The sequence below is a fragment of the Lytechinus variegatus genome, chromosome 1 (assembly GCF_018143015.1).
Source record: "Lytechinus variegatus isolate NC3 chromosome 1, Lvar_3.0, whole genome shotgun sequence".
Lineage (NCBI taxonomy): Eukaryota > Metazoa > Echinodermata > Echinoidea > Temnopleuroida > Toxopneustidae > Lytechinus > Lytechinus variegatus.
In genome coordinates, this window is record NC_054740.1 from 4899983 (window position 1) to 4927206 (window position 27224).

A 27224-nucleotide genomic window follows, 5' to 3' on the forward strand; every position below is an offset into this window, starting at 1 on the left:
CAGCGAATTGTAAAAAAAAAAAGGTGGTGTATTTGTAATTTAACCGGAGATTTCTTTAAAAAGGGGTGTTTTTTCTATCTCTCTCTTTCGACTCCTGAGAAATTTGAAAAGGGATTATAAAATATTTTGAATAACATAGAAAATTTATCAAATCCCAGGATCACTGAAATTCCTGCTAGTTGTAAAAGCTCATTCAGGATGATTTCATTTTGAAAAGTAAAGTACGGAACTTTTGTTGGAATGAGAGCTCACCTGAGAGAGAGGGTACATTGAGAAGTGTTCCGGATTTAGGGGGTCTCCAAGGCAGAAAAGCACACGAAAAGCTCTCGAAAGGGGGTTCAGAAATTTTGGCAGACCTTCGATAGTGGGGTGCTTTCAAAGGGAGGGAACGAGCATAGGCGTACCCTATATATAACATTTAGGGGCCGGGATTTTGACAGTATAATTATTTAGAAAATGATGCATTTCACTTTGCCCCCCCCCCCCTCGGTGGTGGAACTTACAGCCTCCAAGCCCCCAACCCCTTCCCCATCTAATCGCCAGTACGTATTGTGTCGTTGATCGATTTTTGTGTCACAAAAATGATTAGACCTGATTATGCCGCCCTCTCTGGCAATGCAATGCACAATGATGGTTCAATAATTTACTGCATGTTGTATAGTAAAATGATACATCATCTATCCGGGATGAGCCGTAGTGGATATCGTTTGAGACTGAAGCTAACGGACTTAAACCCGATACCAAGCGTACTTATGCTGGTGGGTTGTCCACTGCACCTAATTCGATACTCACTCTTTTTACTTTTTTTTTCATGAAGATATTTGTGAGATTAAAAAAAGGTTTATCATAATCAGTGTGCAGAAGTCATGTTTCAATAGTATTTTAAATAGAAAAAAAAAACTTTTATTAAACAAAGTCACGCAGAATTTACTTTTTACGACCTAAAAACAAGGGGAAGGGGCACTTCCATTGACAAGTGGATACCATGCGCGTCATGGGGTTTCGAAAAGCATCCTAAAAAGTATTTCCCATGATGCAAACCATTAACAAGTATTGCCGTGTGAAACCCTTCCCTTAACAAGTATTGGAAACATAACGGTACCCTTGACAAGGATCATTTGACACCCTAAACAAGTACGATATCTTAATTGTTATGTCACAGACATGATCACGGACGTCGGCTTTACTTTTAGTTTAGTACCGCCCCCACCTCGCTCAAATCAGACACTAAACACGTAGTGTTGGTGAAAAATTCATCCTTTATAAAGCACTTTATTGGCAACGTAAAATTGGACCATAAATAGGTAGTTTTCCTCGCGAAATATATGTGTTTTAGACACCCTTAATACGTAACGTGCCCCATCTAGAAAAAGAGATCATATATATTTTTCTTTGGACACCCCATACACCCATGGTATCCACTCGTCAATGGAAGTGCCCCCACCCCGCCCCCCTCGGGACTAAGACTGAGAAAAGAAGCTTTAAGATATTTTATGATTGAGCCGTTTTTGAATGGACATACTTCTGCCCTTGTACCATTATATCCTTTTGTTATATCTCATTGTTCCTAGAATTAATTTACCGAGTGGCCCAAAATAAATAAGAAATACAAAATAATATGGGAAATCTAAAATTTTATCAATATTTAATTTCCAATTTTTACTGAGGTTGCTCATTTGTGCTGCCTATGGAACACTCTAAAATAATTTTTTGAGGGTGCTTCAGTGCTTCCCAGGGCCATGGTTTTATCACTCTACCTTACTGGATGTGGTTACACAGTGGTTTATCAATGCAACACCCGAGGCACATGTTGAAGTTGCCCCCACCCCTCAAAAGAGCAAAGTGACCAAGAATGGTCACTTGCGCATTTTACTAAAAAAAAACATTATAACTTCAGAACAGCATCGATCCCTCTGTTCTGGAGAAAAATAACCCCAATCTAATGAGGTTTAATAAAATGTGAAATACTAATTCTTGCTGAAATTACAGAATTACAGCTTTGTGATTTTCATGTATCAATAAATTCACATCACCTTATTTCTAATGTATGTATTAACTGAAATGGATATTGTTGATTCGTGATACTATGCCCGTCACATGCAGATTCAGACGAGGTCAGAATATCGCAACCTGGGAAGGTATTCCACAACTTGGCCACAGCATGTGAGAAGGGCCTATCTCATGAATGTTGGGTATAATTGCTGAGTTGGACCATGTGATGACAACCATTGATGGCCTGATGGAACCTAGTTTAACACATTTGAGACTATTGACTTTGCTGTAGCACATATTTTCCAGACTCTTAGTCACATATGTGCGGGCTCACTCTCCAACCGGTTAACATGGAACCTTTCATGTATTCATTACATATTTTAGTGATAAACAGGACTCAAATCTATGATAAATCAAAAAAAAAAAACCCAAAATTGGTTAAAATATGAAAAAGATACAGATAAACCAATGGAAAAGCGAGAATCCCATTCACAATAGCAGCTATGGTCACTTAGTTTTCATACATTTTCATCTGCCATCAACCAAGCATGATCCAGTGCAAACCCATTCAAATCAACTCTGCCCCACCCCCCCCACAAGCAAATATCAACATTCACTCTCCCATAGTTGACCAAGTATAAGTATGGAGAAAAAAATAGCAACTTGAACACAAACTCATTAAAAGTCTAGAGTACAGCAGTGTTTAATTATCACTCCAGTAAAGAAAGTTAATCTAAGATTAATACAATATATTTCAATCTGAAAGGATTAATACCATCCCCACAAGAGATAAATACAGTATACAAACTGTAAGTTTATAAATAACAAGCTACATGAAGATAACCTGCTCTAGACACTGATCGGCACTTTTGTCAAATATTTTTGCTTTGAAAGAATTTGGTACATGAACGTTACTTTGGTTATATCGAAGAAATGCATTATTGCATTGAAATATGAATAGTAACATCAAATAAAGATCCACAACAGTCTATTACAACATCTATATGTAAATCAGTTTCATAAAAGTATTGCATATTCAGGTACAGAGAAATTTAAAGTATGACTTTAAAAGACAATATGGTATAGCGAAGAATGAACAGCCCTATATCTACGAGATTCATTACCAGCTATGATTTAACACTTATTCACAAATAAGGCTTCTGCTATCAGCCTGGCTCCTTTTGAATGAAACTTAGCTTTTCACAAATAGATACTTAACTAAACAACTTGTTTTAATTACAAATCATATATCTCAATAGCATCAACAAAGATATACAGAGACTTTGCTACTTATACATTACATGCATGCAGTTATCTATTAAATCCTTTTCAATAACCATCACAAAAATATTAATCAGAAGGGGGGAAAACATTGATATTATTCATAGTTCACACACAAGACCACAAGGTGTATACTTTCAACGGGATGATATCGACTAAATCAACTACAATGAACAAACATGTTTAATACAGAGAGAAAGATAGGAGCTGAAGCTTTACCGATATCTTCAAAGTAAGCATGGATTCCAACCTGAATATATTTTGTTTGTCCTCACATTAGTGTATATATATATATATATATATATATATATACATACATACATCAAAGGAAATACATCGATAAGGCAGTTGGTGTGATTCATTTTTAGAAATAAAGTAAAAAAATTCTCTTTAAGAATGTTGAATAATTTGAATAATCCAGTGATTATTCAAACATGTATTTGACCATGCCTGCAAAGCAACAAACAACAGAGTTTACCAAGGGCAACAGGCATAGTTAAAAAGATTGATGACCACTGCCATCTAGTAAAAGAAATAGTTCAATTTTCCCAGCTAGATCCCCACTGATTACATGTAAAAAAGTTGCTTTGTACATCAGATTGCTTTGCAGATGAAGAAATAGGCAGCACAATGACATTGTACATTAATCATTTTTGACAACTTGCACACAAGCACACTTCTTAAAAACACAAAGATGGCCTATCAATGAAGAAATACAGATTCTTTACTTCTGCTTGTTCTATCCTCAATATTTCATTGGATACTGTAAAAAAAAAAAAACTTTTTTTTTGTTCTACTAGCCTTTGATGATCATTCATCAAGGCTGGAAAAAGGCACCAAGAGCATTTAAAAGGTAAGTCTAATGTATACAAGATATTTGAGTTTGATAAGCTGACTAACATTTAGGTTAGCCTCGATTTAGATTTAACATTCCAGTTCAGATCTAATAAAGCTATTCACTTAAATGCAATAGATCTTACCTAGTAAACTATTTTAAAAATCTTAACATTAATTTGGTTCGTAAAAGATGTATGGACTGCTTTGATCTTTAAGACATGTTTGTTGCTTTACATGTGCACCACATCAGCCAAACCATACCCTCTGCCAAAGCCCTCGGGTATAGTCACAATGCAGTCCTCTTGAAACAACCAAGTCTCTCATAGCAGTCCAGATATCTATCAAGTTTTGTATGTGCCCATTATATTGAATGATATCAGTAGCTTATCACAAATTTGTTAAGACAAGTGTTATGAAATGGGCCCCTGATTTGATTGAGAGACATTTTCATTTTGTTCTCATGTAATTTCAACCTCAGCAAAATAATGGGCTTTTGGTAGCAATACACATACATTACTTGACGGGTTGTGTCTGATCATTAAAGCCAATTGGGATTCTAAAAACACCTGCGTACGTCAATGCAAATTGGCATATGAATTCATTCATATATTATCAACATATACAAAATATTCATGGGATATTCTATTCATGATCTGTCTTCTTGCGTAGGAAGGGTTTGCATATAGTATAAGAAATTTAAGTACACTTACAAAATGAGTAAAGCTAGGACAAAAATTTTGTCTTAGAGATTATAAATTGTTAATCAGAATAAATAGAGTACATGTAGGTATGACATAACTTATAATTTAACTGAAAGGGGGGTGGGGGTGTTAAGGTGCCAATGGTTATGACAAACCAAATTAAGGCATGGGTGGAACTAAGAGGGAAATGTCAGTGCTTGCCTAACCGAGATACAAAGCTGCATCACTTATTTTATCGTTACTGAAATTATTGTGTTCCTTATCACGTATATTCTTTCATCGGTAGCCAATATCGATAGCCTAGCTTAGCCGGATAATATTAATAGGCTGGGAGAAGTTTTCAAAATTGAAATGGCTACCCTGGTAAATATGCCATTATTATTATAACATATGTAAAAAAAATTCTATAAAAACTGATTTTTTTTTGGGACCAAGACCCAAGCTCTGGAGCATATAAAAAGAAATCTATAAAAGAGACAAGGAGATATTAAAGTCTTAAAAGGACACTGGTCTTTGCGGATTGGGTCCATATTCATGGTCCAAAATGAATTCTTTGCAGACAGGTCGTCTTTTAAACACACTTGATTGAAATAACATGGTCAACTCTCTTGACCTAGAAATTCGTCGTCATTATTGTGAGACTACATAAGATCTACACTGAATCTTAAATGTTCAGTGGTATAATTCTGAATCTTTTGATGATAGCAGATGAATACTTTCAAATTTCATTTCAGTTTTGCTTTTGGGTTTATTGTGTAATATTCATTTTGCATTTTTGAATACAAAGAAATGAACCCAATCAAAATAGTTAGAGTATACATAGATGAACTCATGATTTACCCATGTGGCTTGTCCCTGAATGCAATCAATGTCAATTCATTTTACAGTACTCCATATGATAAAGCTTTGTTGTTTACCAATAATCACTAAATAGTATCCAGTTTGTATGAGGTTTTCATGTAAAGGCGACCGCACACCTTACGATTAGTCCACGACCCGATTTTGGAATAAAACGTAGTAGAATTTTATGCTAATATTGAGACATGGAATATCTTACTGTGTAATGTTCTCAATCATCACACGAATACCTATGCTCAAATCTGTGAATATGCTATCATCCTTCTTAGAATAAAGGCAAATTTAATATCTAGTCGTAATGACGTCATAGCAGTTGTACGATTGGCTACGATTCGAAACTGAATTGGCCTTTACTCTTTCAATTAATTTTAAACTCAAATAAAATGATATGTTCCATTCACATTTTCAGAAAATGAGCCAAATGTGATTTGTTCCGAAATCGGATCACGACCAGTTGTAAGGTGTGCGGTGGCCTTAAAGTCTTTCATATGTTATACAAGGCCTCAAATATAGCAGTACTTCATACCCTGATAGAACTGTCCTGTTGAATTTTAAATAAAAATATAATGGATTGATAAATGAATATATAAATAAATGAAAATAGAAATAAATAGATGATTGAATAAATGAAATAAATGACAAACAAGCAAAACAATAATGGAATAATATGTTCAGATGAAAATAAGACTTCATCTTCATTCTTCAAAGTGTCTATAAAAAAAACTCATCTCCTATTACATAATTCGCCTTTAAATTGAAGGAGCATTTAGATGATCAGATCTTCAAAGAATCTTTCCATTGCTCGAGAATGATTCCCTTCCCTCTGCACTCTGACATGACCATCTTCAAACTCCTGTTGACCTCCCGACCTATGCTGACCTCTACTCCTGCTACGACGGAAGTCTCTCCGCAGGTGCTGATGCTGGGGGTATTCCGGGTTGTCATGGTGATGTGACGAGTGCTGATGATGATGGTGACGTCGAGATGAGGAGTGATGCTGATGATGCCGACTACCAGCATGATGATGATGGTGGTGATGGTAGCCAGGGTGGTGATGCCTTCTATGTCGGTGACTTCCCCGAGAAACGACCGCCGAAGGGGCATCACAGTTGCTGTTGTTGTTGTTGGAGGACGAGTGGGCTTGAGATGAAGAATGCGGGATGAGAACAAAGCTATGACCACGAGGACGTTTGTAGCAACGACGAGCGCTTGAGGAATGATGGACACAGCTCTGACAGAAGATTCTGTTGCAGTGCTTACAACGGACGTAAACAGCAGTGGCTGCCTGAGATGAGCAGTTGAAAACTGAGCATTTTGGTTCCACATTTGATCTGAGATATGAAGAAGTAAAAGAACACAAAGATATTGAAATAAAAAAATTCTTCATTGTGAAATGACTGGGATGGAATAACACTTGTCATAAAATCTTGCCCATAATCTTTAATGTTGACCTCAAAATAAACTTTGACCATACCATGTGACCTCTGAATGCAATAACATGAAGGTCTCCGGAGTGCACATACAACCCAAGTTTGGTCGAAAAGTGACTTACGGTTGGAGAGTTAGGTGTCATACGAGTCTTGCATGTAAACTTTAATGTTGACCTGAAAATGACCTTTGACCTTACCATGTGACCTTCGACTGCAGCATAACATGCAGGTCCCCCAAGTCCATCTAAGTTTGGTTGAAAAGTGACTTACGGTTGCAGAGTTAGGTTTCATAACAGTCTTGCATGTAAACTTTAACGTTGACCTGAAAATGACCTTTGACCTTACCATGTGAACTCCGACTGCAGCATAATATGCAGGTCCCCCATTCCATCTACTATCCAAGTTTTATTATGGCCCCCCTCGACAATTTTTGCGATATATCTGCTGCGCATAACTTTTTGACCTCACCGCTCGCTGAATTTTTACTTTCAAGTCTCTTGCAAATCTGTGACGCCCGGGTAAGCGATTACAACATTACACAACATAATGTAAGTGCATGTCAGACCCAAAATTGTTCATAAATGTGATTTCATGTACAAATCCAATGCAAATTGTGTATTCAGCCAAAATCCATAAATGTATCATTATTTATACTTTTACTGATTACACTTTATTAATTTTGCCTTGTTTATGATCAGAATTATTAAGTCTGGAACGATTTCCGTCGAAAAAACAATAAAAAAAAAAGTAAAAAAAAAAAAACATAAGAAATTTAAAAAACAATAAAATACATAAGAAATCGGTCTTGATACCAGAATTTTTTTCATTCATATTTGTTACGAATGCTATAAAGAATATTTTCACTGGAAAATAGCATTCTAGGAGCTTTATTTAGTGAATCAGAGCAAAAAGTTTGATTTCATGAATAAATAAGCATAATTAATTCGTACAAAATAACAAGTGGAATGCCTCTGGCCTTCTCACCTGCATCACGCGGTTCAATATAGCAGCAGTGCTGAATTTGAAAACTACTCTAACTCGCACAAGATGTTCAGTGATACATGGTTACTCTTATGTCCACTTTTTATGAACTAGACCAATAAACTTAGAGATATGATGGTTATTCAACAAAAACCCCCAACATGGCCAAAGTTCATTGACCTTACATGACCTTTGACCTTGATCATGTGACCTGAAACTCGCGCAGGATGTTCAGTGATACTTGATTACTCTTATGTCCAAGTTTCATGAATCAGATCCATAAACTTTCAAAGTTATGATGGTAATTCAACAGATACACCCAATTCGGCCAAAGTTCATTGACCTTTGACCTTGGTCATGTGACCTGAAATGCGCACAGGATGTTCAGTGATGATTGATTACTATTATGTCCAAGTTTCATGAATCAGATCCATAAACTTTCAAAGTTATGATGGGAATTCAACAGATACCCCCAATTTGGCCAAAGTTCATTGACCCTAAATGACCTTTGACCTTGGTCATGTGACATAAAACTCATGCAGGATTTTCAGTGATACTTGATTAACCTTTTGTCCAAGTTTCATGAACTAGGTCCATATATTTTCTAAGTTATGATGACATTTCAACAACTTAACCTCAGGTTAAGATTTTGATGTTGATTCCTCCAACATGGTCTAAGTTCATTGACCCTAAATGACCTTTGACCTTGGTCATGTGACATGAAACTCTAATAGGATGTTCAGTGATACTTGATTAATCTTTTGGCAGTTTTATGAACTCGGTCCATATACTTTCTAAATTATGATGTCATTTCAAAAACTTAACCTTAAGGTTAAGAATTGATGTTGATGCTGCTGCCAGAAAAGCGGCGCCTATAGTCTCACTCTGCTATGAAGGTGAGACAAAAATATATAAATTCAGTGAAATTTACCAATGCAACTGTGTAGATTACGTCATTTTCTACCAACATGCAAATTTTCGTTGTGATTGCGCAATCCATGGCCGTTATGGCCCACCCCTCCCCCGGAATGACGGGAATCAAAATACCCCGGGAGAGATTTAGGGTTAACACTAAACCTAACATAAAACCCTAACTGCACCCCTAAGCCTAACCCTATATCTTAGACAAAATAAAGCCTGAGGTAAATGTCGCAGAAATAACAATTCCTGAATTTCTCAGAGGATCATTGCCCTTTCAAGACAATCTTCAACCAAATATAAGATACTTATAAAAACCACACGATTGTGGTGAATATGGTTCTTACCTTGGATGAACATGGCCATTAGAGGTCAGTATACATCCTGTGTCTGCAGCACCATCTTGGCTTCTTTCAGGATTTCTTGGTACCACTTCATCTGAAATATGAAACCAAGCATACCAGTGATATAAGAAGGAACTAGCACTATTTCCTCCTCAAGCTTATTAAATGCACATTGGACATGACAAGAATCTGTATTTCCCACTACTTGTAGTCATACAGAAAATTAATTTATGCTTATTTTCAAGGGGCAATATTGCAGTGTTTTGTGGAGGTCTGGTTTTTATCAAGGTAACACTGAAATATCAAAATTGGATGTTTACTAAAAAAGTTAAGACACTTAAAATAAAGTTTGCATAATTTTCACAAAACAGTTACTAGAATATGCATTATGGTCATATGCAAATGAGAAAGTTGATGTCACACTCTTATTATTTCCTTGGTATTTTATTGTCTTCATTTTACAATATATCATTTTTTCATCATTTCTTCATTTGACAATAAAGAAACTTTCCAAAACAGGTTCAACTATATAGCGATTCCACATGTTCAGGGAGGAACCAAATTTAGTTTTACAGTAAACCCAATGTTAATCATCCATTAAATATGAAAGAAATAATGAGTGGGTGACATCAGTCCCTCATTTGCATATCAACTAGGATGTGCATACAACTGTTATGTGAAATTATTAAAGCAAATTTTTAACATGCCATGTAACATACTCCCTTTCATCAGATTCTGATGAAATTTTCAGCATTAAGATTGTTGGCATGGACTTCCCCTTAATAAGAAAATAACATGATGAGTATTATTGTTTACATAAAATTTCCCTTTAATAACACGATACTGAAAGCACTGTTAAGATTTACAAGTTTATCAATGATGATTCAAGTACCAATCCTTACATCAAATATTTCTTCAAGGAAGATAAATAAGGATGATGAGCCTCTTAAGTATATCTGGGATTTTAAAAATAATATCCATGTATGTCCTTCAAATACACAAAACCATGTATGGGTTTTGATATCGTGGGAGTTATGTGGGATGATCATCGAAAGTGATGGGGCATTCAGTACTTGTAATCATTACCAGCAAATTAATTGCTTGGGAAATAAAACAAAACCCTTCAGACAAGCTAGATGAGGATTAATTACATGGCTTTGACATCACTTTGCTTTTTTTGAGGACCGATTCATTTCCCTATTTTGCTATTTTTTATTTTTGTCTCCAATAACTGTGTGATGATTTGCAAAACACTATGTCAAACTTGTATTATCCAAGCCAATATTGACTTTTGCTTTGGAAATTACAATTTTTATGACACTTTCCTTCCAATCTCATACGCAAGTGCAGTTCACTATTAATATTGATCCATTACCAACAGGTTAGAATGGCTTAAAGATAGATACCAGTTGTGGTAACTATCTCAAAATGAGTTTGAACAGAATCCAATGAAATTACCACCAAAGTGTTTGTATGTATACATGTTAATACAAAATATGGGCCAAATAGCTCTGTAAGAAAAATTCGTAATTTTTTAGAAAATAGCAAAATAAGCACGAAATTTCATCAAATGTCGAGTATTTTTTTGAAGCAATATTAATACACTTCCCCACACATGCTTTTCTGTGTTAGTAATCATCAGAATCGTCAATTTTGAGCTAAGATTTCTTGACTTTACAAAGATAAGTTTACCTTAATGTACCAGATTTAGATGTATAGTAATATTTTAACAATTAACCTTGATTTAAAAGACTTTCTCACGTAATAATTGCTTGCTGCAGCTACTGTCTTTTACCTTTAAAGCCTGCGTTTAGCTTTGGCTATCCCTATTCCAATTCATTTCTAGATGTGTTTGCTCTAAAAACTTTATGGTGTGGAGGATATGCAATGCAAATGTATTTTACAGGATATATTTTGTGATTTTATGTAAAAATTTATAGGGATTGGGTGCCCAATGAAAATATATTGTGTCTTCTTTTCTTCCAGATATAAAACATAGTCGTAAAGCATGTAACATGCTGAAAATTTCAGGGCATAATCTTCGTATGTTGCTTTCTAAAACCCAATCACTCAATTTTTGTCATTTTGTAAGTTTCAAGTGACTCCAAGAACACCTTGCTAAATGATATATTCTTAATACTGCTGATTTAGCTTCTAAAAACATGATCCAGTCATTCTTAAAGTCGTGCGCACAACTTTACAAACAGCTTTATGAAACACTACCCAGGGATGCATGTTACTTTTGCTCACTGGGCCTGAAAAGAAGACAGGGGGTTGTTTCATAAAGCTGTTAGTTTTAGAGTAACTTTAAGAATGACTGGCAATCCTTTCTTGTGGAAAACGATGTTCACCATTAAATGTCCATTGGTGATTACTTAGCATGTAAGAATGGTTCATCAGTCTTTCTTACAGTCACTCTTAACATACAAACAGCTTTATAAAACAACCCCCCCCCCCCCGAACACACCAAGACCAATATGTTCCGTAAACTGTAAAATATAAAGCCTGAAAAGGACTGAAATGAGCAGATGTCAGGGCCAAAAGTCAGGGATATACATGAAGACTGGCATCTCTGACTACCCTGGTACTAACCAGAAGACAAGTTGGTGTCCTGAGCCTGTCCTCCAACGGCTCCACCCTCTGCAGCTTCCCCAGAATTCTGTCCTCTCTCCATCTCAGCAACGACCTCCCTAACGGATACCCTGACCGGCGTCTCTCCCGCTGTCATATCTCTCTCTCCTTCCTGACATGATGGCGAGGGGTTGACATTCGGTGATGACCAGCCTCCACGGTTTGACCAGGCCGTCCGCAGTGGAAGGTCAAGCTCCAGATCGCTGATGTCGCTGAAGTCAGGGCTAGCAGCTGAGGAAGAGGAAGTGTCAGAGCTCGCATCACTCACGTCTTGAAAGGTGTCTGTTGAAAGTACATGAATATGCATATAAATTTAACCTTGATTTCCAAGAAAGTATTTTGTAAACCTAGAGGAAATGGGGATATTTTCTCATAGACAAAAATATATTTGCAATTAAAATGCAAAGTCACAATTGATGGGTCAAATTTAATTGCAAAAATTAATTGTCCATGCTGCAAAACAGTCACTTTCAATTTGCTAGTAATTGGCTTTACTAATGATTGATTTTGCATTATCCAGAACTTGCAATCGATTACAAGTTGAGAGTAATGCCCATCAAGATGAATGCAATTAGCAGCATTACTGACAGACATACATGTACCCACAACAGTAGCTCTTATCTTCATCTTCCAAATAATGTGCAAAATCAAATAAATAATAAGTGAACCATAATTCATTTTTCCTATGTGAAAATGCAAACGAAAAAATGATGATCCTTATGTGAAGAAACAAATTCATCACTACGGGGTAAAATACATGAAGGTGATACAAATAGTCTGATATAATATATTCAGATCCATTCAAGGGGAATCTAAGGGCCTTGTCCCCCCAGATCTTTAATTCAGAAAAAGACAGCAAACTATTTCAATCTTTTGCTTTCACTCCACCCCTTTTACGAGTGCCTATTTATCCCCCTTTTTTTATTACTTAGAAGGGACAGTGCTTTCAGAATATGTACCGAGGAATGCATTGCGTATGTGCACAACCAAGAGAGAATTTTCCTGAACGTACGCACGCTTTGGCATACAATTAGTGTCCGCTGTTTATCATAGAAGGGTTCATTTCTCGAAATCTGTTCATTCATATGATTTCACTCTGATTAGTGTGTGATAGTGTTCAAATTCCAATGTTGCGAAACAATCAAATTTTGATAAAAAAGCTAAGGACTGTTTGAAAACATTTATACCAAGTTTTCATCCTGAGGGCACAATTTTTGTCTTTATTAGCATATGTTGTTCTTTTCATCCTCCCCCCCCCCCTCCGCCTTCCAATGGAATGACATGTTACAAGTCTGTGGAGCACAAGGGGGCAATATCAAATTTCATTTCCATTGCTATGAAGTACAATTTTAGTTCTTCATATATGTTTCATAAATCATTATCTTGCTTTGTGTTGATAGAATTTTATTGAGTTTTTCTTCATTTGTATCTAAAAGAAAGAGAAAATAACTCCTTAAGTTTTCAGTTTTCAAGATGATTAGATGAAAATGGACACAATATACGGACATAATAATTTTGAAACAATCTTTATATATTTCACTGAAAGATAGGACTTTAATTCTTTTTCAATGCACAACTAATATAAACATGTACACGTTGAACTATAAAGACCCTCTTTGGCATTTATCACATTGCTCACAAATTGGAAAATCAATAGCAAATTAAATAAATTAATTATATCAAGAATATTACCCTCTTCATTTTGGCTTGTATCTCGTTCTCCCAGTCTGCGTCTGCCGCTGTGCACAAACAAGTCGCATCTCCCGCGACTGCCATCACCATGGCATTGGCATAGAGGGCGCACTTGACATACGGATGGATCGATCTCATCAAGGTCTCCTACACTGTCAAAGATGATGACGTCAGGTCTCTGGAGTCTTTGCCTTGGTCTAGACAAGAAAAAAATAGCATCATCTACATAGAACGTTACAGGGATCTAACTTAAGGGAGATTCTGTGACATCAAAATTTTTTATTAAAAACACACAACATACGATTTGTATAATTTCTTCAGAGGATTTTTTTGTAAAATGTGATGTTTTTCTCTCCAATCAGCTTGTTTGATTGGGTAGAATTCCCCATTTAAAAGATGTGAAATCTCAAGATCATTCAGTTTTAAGCTTTGAATTCATTTCTGATATTAAAAAAAGTATATCATAAAAAAAAATTGAGTGAGAAAGCTGCAATCTATTTTTATTCATGAGTAGAAATAAAATAGACAATAATTTCAATCTATGAAAATCAATATGAACCTTAGATTACCAAAATACATGTTTGCAAGAGGCAATATTGCAACTATACATTAGATGCACTGACTTCATGTTAAACAAGGAGAATTTGGGGAATATTATTATAGTATTACTATACGAAACATTTTTATGACCTCCCCCCCCAAAAAAAAGACATAGAATTAAAATTTTTATTTCCACTGGACACAATACATCATTGTTGAACCTTGGAGCTATCCGTATCAAACTTCATACAAAAAATAAAATCATGCAGAGATTGATAGTGAAACAAAATCTCTTAGACATAAACAAAATATGAATTATGAAATAATGAAAGTAATATCTTCTCTAGTCACGCAAGGCAGGATATATTGAAAAAAGTAGTAACCTTAATAGCTCAAAACAGAAACCATCATACTACAACCCTGGAAAAAGAGAGAGATTTCATGCAGCAAGGGTTATCGAGGCTCCGTAATACAATGTTTAGCTATCAATCGTTACTAAAAATGAACTGACCAATCAAGATCTACACACGCAATACTGACCAATCAAAGGTGTTCTTTCATATTTGGTATTCATCGCTATTAAAGCTTTGTGTAAGGGGGGGTGTCTGGATTACCAACATTATGGAATTGGTTGGGTTTTTTTCTTAGAGCAGTACATAGATGTATTTCTTTATTTCATGTTCCTTAAACTGGTACGATTATAATACAGGATAAATGACAAGACAATTAAGATCACCACACTGGTGCCAAGCAGGAATCTGTTTGATATTTATCCATTGTGTTTTGAGTAGAGAAATCACAAGATGACGCCTCAATTTTCATGACAGCAGAGGGTAGAATTCCAAATTATGTATGAAGTGCCTGCCAAAAAAAATTGGCATAAATCCTGAATTGAACAAGGACAGCAACTAAGATGATGGATGGAGATATGAAATTAATAACATGCAAACCTACACGTATTGTGGAACTGTGTCCTGTTATTAATATTTACCATTTGGTACTTGATACAAGCACTTCATCATTTTGATTGGGAGGCCGATAAATTTATCACATATTATTCCAGGAAGTGACCTAAATCCATCAAAGAAAGTGATTCTCAAAACTAAAGTGAGCTGATTATAAAGTGATCTATAAGAAAAAAACTTTCAAAAGCTTTTATAAATACGTCAGGAAAGAAAACCCAGAGCTCTGTGCATCAAATATACCATTAATGAATTTTTCTCTTATGACATATTAACATATTTAATAGTCAGGTTTAGTTCCATGAATATTATTTCTAATAATAATAATAACATATAAATATAAAAACATTAAAACCATGTTTGTATGCGCTACAAACTAATGCATCATCCAGTATTTAGCATGACTACCCTGACGTTACACTCAAGCATTCAAGGAATTCCTTCCTACTGGGAACCAATACTTCTCCTGGATGGAGAGTAATGCATGGAGATAAATGCCTAGCCACAGACAAGAAGTGCGAGAGTAGGACATGAACCACAGACCTCATGGTTCAAAATCTACATGTACAAGCCTTGCTTTTTATGATCCTCCCATCAAAGATATTCACTGCATACAGGTGTATGTTTGAATTTGTAAAGACCAATAAATGAAATAATACTGTATGGACTTTTCACTATCAATCCCTTTATAAATCAAAAGGAATCATGCACAACAAGCAAATTTGGTTCTTCACACGAAATCTGAATAATGAGGCATGAAAATAGAGTCTCGTACGCAATGCGAATTCGGTTTGAATTATAAGCAGTTCTATTACTTCCTTGTTTCTTGTCAGGAAATTTCGCAAAAATCTTGTACAAACACAGTCATAATGATAATACGGATCCTTGTGCAGCCTTGAGATATTATTTTAATTATTGGAATCAGTGAATTATTTCAGGCATTATTTGATATGCTTTCATCCTTCCTCAATGGCAACCCTGGCATTTTTCTTGCATGCATATCATCATCATCATCTCCACCATCCTTATCATCATCACCATCATCATCATCATCATCATCATCTCCACCATCATCATCATTACCGTCAATACCATCATCACCATCAACATCATCATCATCATCTCCACCATCATTATCATCATCACTGTCAATACCATCATCACTATCATCATCATCATAATAATAATCACCATGATCATCATACTTATCATTGTCATCATCATCATCATCTTCATAATCATTATCATGATAATCATCACCATCAAGACAATAATAAGTACTGCTAAAAACCATCATCACCATTATTCTTATCATTAACCAAGTGACCTCACCATCCCCATCATCATCATCATCAGCATTATAATAATCATCATCATGATAATCGTCATAATAAAATAATAACAATTTGTCCCTTTATATAGCGCAGTTACCACATGCATATACTCAACTGCGCTTTGATACTTGGTATCACAACCCTCTGTTTCAAAGTCTGGAGACTAATCGACTGTGCCACAATGCTCAACATCCATAATAAACAAATATATCAGGATTTGAGAACGTATAGTGAAATTATTCATCCAAGGTTGGTCTGGCAATTACTATTTTCCCCCAAGGGGTGAAGCCCCGAGGGAAATATAGTAGTTTTGTCAGTGCAACCGAGGATTAATAATTCCCATTATGCTTTCAAATGAAACGCCTGATATGTTTGTTTTATATCCTACTTTTAATAATTTATAACCAAAATCTATGCGCTGATCTTGACTTGCCTGGGAGAGAGAGAGCTGGCTGGTGCACCCGAAAGTTTAGCTAAATATCCAATTTTCTGAAAAAATGACGTCAGAATATTGGTATAGCGAAAAATATATCGAGGTCTGATGTTGCGTAACACCATAGTTGAAATACATTTGGTCACATGATGCTACTCGAACCAATCACTACACATTAACCTCATCATCGCAGTAATCATAGGTGTCAGAAACACCTCCAGCAGCCTTTTCAACCTCACAAGACATACATAATTATCATTATTACCATTACCATCACTATCCTTATCATCATTTCATTTTTTCATTTTTCATTTTTCATTTCATTTATTGGTTTTTGCAACATTTTTCATAACAAAATTCTGGACACGAAAATACATATCTGAAACTTGACATCAAGATCATAAAAAATAGTTTTGTATATAAATCCTCAAACATATCTTACACAAACGAAAATCATTAAGTGGTATTTTCTGTTACAATAAATAGGATGGTTGCAAGGATCATCACAATAGCAGAGCTTGAAAACGTAACAACCCTGGAAAATAGCCAAAATAATTAGTGTCTACTGTCATTCAATGTGCATCTTAATTACCATTGTCACAAAAACCTCCGGCAGCCTTTTCAACCTCACACTCGCCATACACTTCATGCATCACAATCACCATAAGAGCTTCCTAAGCAATACCTGGTTGAGGAATGTCTGATTCTCTGGGTGGGAGGAGTGGCTATCTCGGTGCCCTGCAATCGGGCACCAACTACCTCAGCCTCATCCCCACTAGCTCCAGAGTAGCTGGTCTCTGTAACTGGTTGGGACTGTTCCTGATCCTGTATGCTAGCCCCTGATGGTTCAGTTGTCTTAGGGTCTTCTAATCGCTCTGGATCTATAGTTCATTTAAACAAAATAACACATCGGTCCAAGGTGTAAGATATGATATTTGATGTTATTTTTCAAAATTACACTCCATAATCATCTCTTTCATTCTTAATGACGTCCCCTCCCCCCCAAAAAAAAATAAATACTATCAAAGTAATCTCATGAAATAAACCATCAAAGAAATTAAGACACATTGATAAACAATTGATATATAATTCCACCTGAAAAATGATGCGCAAACTTGTACTTTAAAGCAACAAAATATAAAATGCAAGCAGCACTGAGTGTACATATAGTTTTAATTCTTCTTCTCTCTTACATAATGATTTTGATTCCTTTATAAGATAGAAATAAAATTGTATCTAGAAATTTGACTTAGCCAACGGACACAGATGCCCCCGCTCAATGCGATGAAAATTTCATTCAATATGATTGAATTCAATATCGTACAGAAACTAATATACATATATATAATGAACAAATTTAGACCTTTGAACCAGCTTGCACATATAATGAGCTGTGACTTTTGACCTGTGGACTCAGAATTTAAACTTAGCCTGTATTTTGGTGTCATCTACCTATACACCAAATTATTTTAAATCCAATCAATATTTTTTGAGTTATTGCGCAGAAACCATGTGGGTGGACGGACGTACGGACAGACAGGGGCAACGCTTAATGCCCCCTCCAGACATGAGTATTCATCTGTGTGTTTTTCCATAAATTTGGTTTTAGGGAACAAGAAGAGAAGGGGGAGGTGAGGGTCATGGGGGGGGGGGGCTAAGATCCCTAAAGTCTCTCAATTTATAGCATACAATCACTACTCTTCTTCTTTCTAAAGAGCCCTGTATAACCATTTATATGGTTAAGTATTTTTTAAAAAAGGCTTGCTTCGTATGAATTGTGAAGCTGCAAAAAATGTAATTTACAAAGGAAAGATAGATGGTTGTGTTGCAATAAAGGGAAACTGAAGGTGTGTAAAAGTGCAATGGATGGGATTAATAAAAGTTAATATTTGACAAATATGGAGTCTTAATAAATCACATCATATAAAATCTATTTCAATAAGATTCATATCAAGACCCACCCTGGCATTCAATCACGGCACCATGAGCTGCTATGGCCTTTTGCAACTCTTGAGGCAGGTCACACACAAGATTATTCCTTGCACAAGGACTCAAGTCATGATTGGGTAGCTCTGCGATGAAGGAGTCTACATCATGCTATAAGAGAACAAACAATGACAAAGAAAAATGATACTGAAACAACATGGTTGTGATTTATTTCAGTATTACATTTTCTATAAATATTTTCAATTGAAACTGGGAAAATCATACTTAAAAAAAGGAAAGAGCTGTAAAATCTGTAAGGACATGATACTGGGTTTTAAGTTACATGCCAAACTAAACCATGTGCCAGCAAATAAAATTTATGTATTCTCATCTTTCCAGTTTTAGAAAAATTAGAAGCAGACTATACCACTGCCAACATTTTTTTTTCTCATAACAATCGCTTTTCCTCCGCTTAGAATTATGACCTTCAAACATCAAAAGTTTTATGGCCACAAATTTGCATACATGCACATGTATACAGAAGGCAGTCTGGTACACTTCCCGAAAAAAATGAATTTAAAATTTAGAACATAACAAAACAGCCCCATGCCTGCAATGAATGTGTGTTCAAATATGAAAGATTAAACATGAAAATGACCACTTTGTGAAACTCCTATTAATATTTCGTGATAAATATCTTTCAATACACATTCAAGTTGTTGTGTTGGGGTAGGTTGTTGGTTCGTTTTCACTTTCTTGTTCATTTGTATTAATTTGCCATTGTATTCATTTATTTTGTCATGAATGACTTACCTAAATGCTCAAAATCTAGTGAATGTACAGGTAGAGTAGAGCAAACACTGTCATAACCATCATAACTATCATTAGAATATGAAAATATAGAGTACGAATAATATACAAATATTATCTACATGTACATGAAAGCAAGAATGTATCACAGTCTCAATTACATTAAATCATTTAAATTTTTAGGACACATTACCTTCAAAGATTCCATTTTGAGCACAACCTCATAATCTGGGCCAGAGATGAAAGATTGGCAAGCCATTTTGAGCTGCTCCACTCTGTCCATCAGCTCACCTATTCTCCTATATATATAAAAGAAAGACATAGTCAGGGGAAAAAAAATCACATGGGGGTTCAGGGTGATTTTGCCCATTCCCACAAATAACCAAAAGAGCCCTTAAAATTCCCCATTAATTACAATGTTAAAGCTTGTCTAATGTTGAAAGTCAGTAGGAACAAAATGACTAAAATAAAAACTTAAGTTTTTTGCCTGCATAGAATTAATTTCATATATGACCTGACACCCTTAAACTAACAATAAGTCGGCCAAAATCAAGTCTGATATATTTATTGAGCTTGAAAAGGCACATCATAAGCTTTAAAATGATTTAGACAAAAACTTGTCAAAAACCATTTCATGAAAACTTGTTAAAAAAAACAAATTCTATAACAAATTTAAAATCAGCAAATCAGATTGAAGGATTTCAAGAGTTTTTAAAATGTAAATTGCAGGCACCTTTTATGAAAAGAGCCCCATGATGGCCTTTGATCTGTTTGAGCCATAATGGAAATTCGGAATAATTTGATATTGAATAAATATGTGAGACCACTTGGAATACATGTAGCAATCCTTCACATTGGGTAATTTTTCTATGTTTTTCTCCCTATCATCAGTATCATATTTTGTAAGCTCACCATATTTTACAACTTTACCAACACATTAAGGATCAATTGAACAAGAGTTCATGTATGTATATATATATATATACATGTATACATATTGCGGATGCCGTGTATATGAATTTTCACATAGCACTTCCTGGTTCTCAAATGGATCAAGGAAGTGAAAGTTGTTTTTTTTAACCCATCAATCAAAGAAAAAGAAAACTATGCCAAAAGTAATATTGTGAACCACAAGACTCTAAACCCCAGTGTATTAGTTTGCCTGCATATTTTTTTAAGGTTAGATACCAGCTAAAAGAATGTCATATGAGAAGGTCAAGCTCAATGTTATACACAAAATTTACGACATCCTGCATAAATGCATACACGCAAGTGTGAGTGGGTTTTACAGGAAACACAACATAAACACCATTTTCACCAAGTTCTAAACCATGCATAATGAACTCCACATAACAAAAATGATTGGACCACTAAGGGTCTTCAAGTACGTGCACAATAGAAGGGATGTGGCCTTACGGCAGGCCCAAGGCCACATTTTGCTGGTCTTGGCTTTGAGCTGAGTAACATGTACAAAGCCTATGGGAGAAGGCCTTGTAACGGAAGACTGGCCTTGATTTTATCCCAGCATAACAGCATTATCCGTTCCTATCATTATTTGACAGCCTATTGTTTTAAATATGAAGTATGAATCCATTTTTTTTAAATGAAAACGAATACCAGAAACTGAATAGTTGAATACGTTAAGGAACTTAACACTAAAATAAAAAGCTGCATTTGAATAGTACTAGTTATTAAAAAAAAAAGATGTTTGATTCCCCAACCATAATTACCAATGCAAAAATAATAGTGTATCTAAACCAAAAGCGAAAAGATGTCGTAAAATGAATGACATCTCGTTATTAAGTGCCATACAGAAAATATCAATCGATTGTTAAACTCACTTCTTTCATCAATGAAAAGATTAATTCTCCCATTGTTTGAAGAAAATACATCACTCAAACATGAATTGACATTTAGGTTTCACTTCATAAATTATCCTATCGAAAATAGATATCACAAGGGAATCATGTGATACATTGCAAGTGTGTATGTGGGTTTTCCAACAAGCATCCATGCCCTAATTTGGAACTGATGAACAATCGTCTTCCTTCAATCCTGCTCCCATTTGACTCCGGATATTTCAAATTATTCATCTCACTCAATGCCCCAACAGGGGGTATGTACATGTATGTGCTTAAAAATCATGCACAGACACGAATAGTAAGAGTCCTATCATTGTGCAGTCCAAAAGCCTCTTACCCCAAATGCAACATTCAATCACATAGTTAACATACTCTACATGTATATCAAATTGATTTTTACTCTTAACACAACTTCATACTTCAAACAGTATATTGTTATGGCTTTAATACAAAAAAGACCTGTCAACTTCATGCTTGCTTTGCTAATTTATCAGCAATATCACAATTTTTTCCAGAATCCTTTAGCACATATTTTGCTCTTTGGACACTCGGGTGGTCCTTAGAATGCATGGATTCTGCACAAACTCATTTTTCAAACTGTCAGAACTGCCAAAATTTATCTTTTAAAAGGAATTTTGGAAATGACACATATTTTTTTGTATATTATGCACATTTGGGTTCCAGTCAATTTGAGTTGGCTACAACTCAAAACAGAGAAGACAAATACCTGAGTCCTATACTTCATCTCCTACAGCTCTCACAATATTTATTGCAAAAGAGCAGTGTCCAAATTACCAATCACTTGTAATCATGTGAGCCTAAAGTAGAATCAAATTTAAAAGTGAAAGTGAAAACTGAACAAAAAAGGTTATTTTTTGCAAGTACCACGTGTACATGTTTAATTTCAAGGTTACTTGTAGAACCTTTCTCATCTACTTTCTTAGTCTAGTTTAATATTAAAGTGGAAACCATTTAAGTTGAAAACAGATGAACATGTAATGGGAACGCTCAAAGCTTTCTTGGAAGGGATCATAAGTGGTCTTCTAAATCAGTTTTGGAAATTCACCTTGCAATGTGACCACCTTGCCTCATTAAACTGGTCTAAGCATAGGTGGGGACACAACAAGGCAAACGCCAAGCGTTGTCTCGCCTGAATATTGCAGTCATGAAGAGACTGCATGTCAAAACTTTGCTATATGACTTCTAAGGCTGTCAGCAGTTTAAGGGGTGAATTGTGGTTCTGACAGTATAGGCCTACTTTATCCCTAGAAAATCAGTTAACACTAAGAATGCTGTTAATACTATGAAGCTATAATCATTTCCATGAAAGTAAGGAAATGAATGTTAGTAAAAAAGAATGTAATTGATAATAATGTGAGTAAAATTGTAAAATTAATCATTAAGGTGTTATGGCAAACTGATTGTTTGAAAAAATGGAGGAAAGGTTGTGCATGAAAGATAAATATAAAAACTTATTGTGTGTGATTTTTAGCCATCTTGCCTTCACTTAAGCAGTAGGGTTTTCTAAATTGATCTGTGTGCATGTGATAAGTAAATGATGCAAGAGTGAAGAACTACAAGCTATAGAAAGTTATTGGCCCGTATTCTGAAGTCGGGTTTAACTTAAACTCAAGTTTAAGTATGGAAAGCCAATTGCTATATAAATCACTAATAGTAAAGATATCATAATCAGCTCATTCGACTCTCAAATCATTCATAATTGTCTAGAAAGTATAAATAGATGATTGTCTTCACCATCGATGAATCAGGAAAGAGCACTGTGAAATATTAGAAACATACAACTTAATAAAAATGTTGACACTTTTGGCTTCCCATAATTTTAGCACAGAGTTAGACCATGGTCTAAGTTAAACCTGACTTCAGAATACGGGCCATAGTGTGTACAACACAGCACAGTGCCAGTCATGGAAAGTTCATTGACCTTATTCAAATTCGACTCAAATTTGAACTTGACCTGTGCCTTCAGGTGATGGACCTCTGGTATCAATTTGGTGATCCCACCTCGAAGCTATAGAAAGTCATCGGGAATGTACAACACAGCACAGTGCCAGTCATGGAAAGTTCATTGACCTTTGACCTTAATCAAATTCAACACACATTCGAATTTGACCTGCACCTTCAAGAGATGGACCTCTTGTATGAATTTGGCAATCCTACCTCGAAGATATAAAAAGTTATTGTGTACAACATAGCACAGTGCCAGTCATGGAAAGTTCATTGACCTTTGACCTTATTCAAATTCGACTCATATTCGAACTTGACCTGTGCCTTCAGGAGATGGACCTCTGGTATGAATTTGGTGATCCCACCTCGAAGATATAGAAAGTTATTATGTGTACAACATAGCACAGTGCCAGTCATGGAAAGTTCATTGACCTTTGACCTTATTCAAATTCGACTCATATTCGAACTTGACGTGTGCCTTCAGGTGATGGACCTCTGGTATGAATTTGGTGATCCTACCTCGAAGATATAAAAAGTTATTATGTGTACAACATAGCAGTGCCAGTCATGGAAAGTACATTGACCTTTGACCTTAATCAAATTCAACTCACATTCGAACTTGACCTGTACCTTCAAAAGATGGACCCCTTGTATGAATTTAGCAATCCTACCTCAAAGATGTAGAAAGTTATTGTGTGTACAGCACAGCACAGTGCCAGTCATGGAAAGTTCATTGACCTTTGACCTTATTCAAATTCGGCTCACATTTGAACTTGACCTGTGCCTTCAGGTGATGGACCTCTGGTATGAATTTGGTGATCCCACCTCGAGGCTATAAAAAGAGTCCCGTGTGGGAGTCAAGGTGATAGCTCCCCCTGAAATTCTTGTATTTTAGCAACGTTAATCCTTAACCCTATCTAGGCCGGGGTATTTTGGGAGTTCCTATGGCCGGGGGGGGCCTCCCAGGCCCCCCCCTAAGATCTCGGCCGTCGACCGCGCGATCGCGCCGAAAATTGGCACACGGGTTGCCTGGGACATAATCTACAAGATTGTATAGTAATTTATTTCATGCGAATCGCTATTAAGTGATTATGCTAATTTATGCGTAATTAGTATGCGAAATCATACTTTTTCCTCTAACTCCCTAAATAAAGCTCCAAATGTACTAATTTTTGGTATAGAAACTCTTTGTGGTGTCCTAAGCAAGAGTACATGAAAAAAATTGTGATATCAAATCATTTTCTTATGTATTATATTGTTTTTTGCAATTTCTTATGTATTTCTTTGTTTTTTGGACCTTTTGTTTTTCATTGTTTTTTCAATGAAATTTGTTGGGAACTCTTCTGTGATCATAAAAAGCATAAAATGAATACATTTAGACTAGCAAAACTAAAAATAATCATACATTTATGAAATTTGGTTGAAAACACAATTTGCATTGACTTTGTACACGAAATCACGTTTTTGAGCAATTTTCGGTCTGACATGCACTTACATAATGTTACGTAATTTCGGAACCACATACCCGGGTGACGCAAAATTGGTCTCAAAAGTTGCGCAAGACTTGAAAGTAAAAACTCAGCGAGCGGCGCGGTCAAAAAATTTCGCACGGCGAAAATATCGCGCGATTCGTTGAGGGGGGGGCCTCCGAGGCCCCCCCCCGGCCTAGATAGGGTTAAAGCATTGGGTAATTCACAATGTATTGAGAATGGGTCTAAGGCAATTTTTCCAACACATTTTTCTTAAACAGAAAACAGAACGTCCTGATGTTTGGCCGTTTTGAAAATCAGGACACTCCTGATAAAATCAGGACAGTTGACAGGTCTGGCGTTCTAATAGCAACAAGATCACTTAACATGAGTTGGCTCTGGAAACCAGTTCAGTAGATCTTCTAAACTGGTAACCTACTACAAGTGGAATGCCTCTGGCCGTCTCACCTGCATCACGCGGTTCAATATAGCAGCAGTGCTGACTTTGAATACTACTCTAACTCGCACAAGATGTTCAGTGATACATGGTTACTCTTATGTCCACTTTTTATGAACTAGACCAATAAACTTACAGAAATATGATGGTTATTCAACAAAAAACCCCAACATGGCCAAAGTTCATTGACCTTACATGACCTTTGACCTTGATCATGTGACCTGAAACTCGAACAGGATGTTCAGTGATACTTGATTACTCTTATGTACAAGTTTCATGAATCAGATCCATAAACTTTCAAAGTTATGATGGTAATTCAACAGATACCCCCGATTCGGCCAAAGTTCATTGACCCTAAATGACCTTTGACCTTAATCATGAGACCTGAAACTTGCACAAAATTTTCAGTGATGCTTGATTACTATTATGTCCAAGTTTCATGAATCAGATCCATAAACTTTCAAAGTTATGATGGGAATTCAACAGATATCCCCAATTCGGCCAAAGTTCATTGACCCTAAATGACCTTTGACCTTGGTCATGTGACGTGAAACTCATGCAGGATGTTCAGTGATACTTGATTAACCTTATGTCCAAGTTTCATGAACTAGGTCCATATATTTTCTAAGTTATGATGACATTTCAAAAACTTAACCTCAGGTTAAGATTTGATGTTGACGCCGCCGTCGGAAAAGCGGCGCCTATAGTCTCACTTTGCTTCGCAGGTGAGACAAAAACTGGTTTAACCCTATCTAGGCCGGGGTATTTTGGGAGTTCATAAGGCCGGGGGGGGGCCTCCCAGGCCCCCCCTTAAGATCTCGGCCGTCGACCGCGCGATCGCGCCGAAAATTGGCACGCGGGTTGCCTGGGACATAATCTACAAGATTGTATAGTAATTTATTTCATGCGAATCGCTATTAAGTGATTATGCTAATTTATGCGTAATTAGTATGCGAAATCATACTTTTTCCTCTAACTCCCTAAATAAAGCTCCAAATGTACTAATTTTTGGTATACAAGCTCTTTGTGGTGTTCTTAGCAAGTATACATGACAAAAATATTGTTTTTTGCAATTTTTTATGTATTTCTTTGTTTTTTGACCTTTTGTTTTTCATTGTTTTTTCAATGAAATTTGTTGGGGACTCTTCTGTGATCATAAAAAGCATAAAATAAATATATTTAGACCAGCAAAACTAAAAATAATCATACATTTATGAATTTTGGTTGAAAACACAATTTGCATTGACTTTGTACACGAAATCACGTTTTTGAGCAATTTTCGGTCTGACATGCACTTACATAATGATGCGTAATTTCAGAACCACGTACCCGGGTGACGCAAAATTGGTCTCAAAAGTTGCGCAAGACTTGAAAGTAAAAAGTCACCGAGCGGCGCGGTCAAAAAATTTCGCACGGCGAAATTATCGCGCGATTCGTTGAGGGGGGGGCCTCCGAGGCCCCCCCCGGCCTAGATAGGGTTAAGGATTCTAGTTCAAGAAAGGAGATGAGAACAGGGTCGTAGTGGTACAACATGGTACCTACCTGCATTGTTTGTGCAGTACAACAACTTTTCCAGATGTGAGTGACTTGAGATGACCTGTGACCTCTTTCTCCCTTCGGAATAATTTTCTCCTGAGAAAATCAAAGTGTTGATGGACTTCTCGCATCAGTTTCTCCTCCTGTATGAACACAGTTTAATATCTTCAAAATAAACTCTTGAAATGACACCCCCCCCTTCTCATGAAAAAGATCTTTCATTTTTACTACATTCCACAAAACATATTTTACGAAGCACCTGTTT

General features: G+C 35.9%; 1 protein-coding gene across 1 annotated transcript in view; it reads right to left on the reverse strand.

Annotated features, from left to right (window-relative positions):
• Positions 1–4747: 4747 nt before the first annotated feature.
• The window catches only part of LOC121409890, a 39051-nt gene continuing 16574 nt past the window's right edge, over positions 4748–27224 (reverse strand). Inside the window, exons 3-10 of the mRNA XM_041602067.1 lie at positions 26966–27102; positions 19864–19969; positions 18896–19031; positions 17620–17815; positions 13666–13862; positions 11935–12255; positions 9346–9436; positions 4748–7000 (exon numbers count right to left, since the gene is read on the reverse strand). Coding sequence (XP_041458001.1) covers positions 6436–7000; positions 9346–9436; positions 11935–12255; positions 13666–13862; positions 17620–17815; positions 18896–19031; positions 19864–19969; positions 26966–27102 — 1749 coding nt within the window. The 3' untranslated portion in view covers positions 4748–6435. The remainder of the gene's footprint in view (positions 7001–9345; positions 9437–11934; positions 12256–13665; positions 13863–17619; positions 17816–18895; positions 19032–19863; positions 19970–26965; positions 27103–27224) is intronic.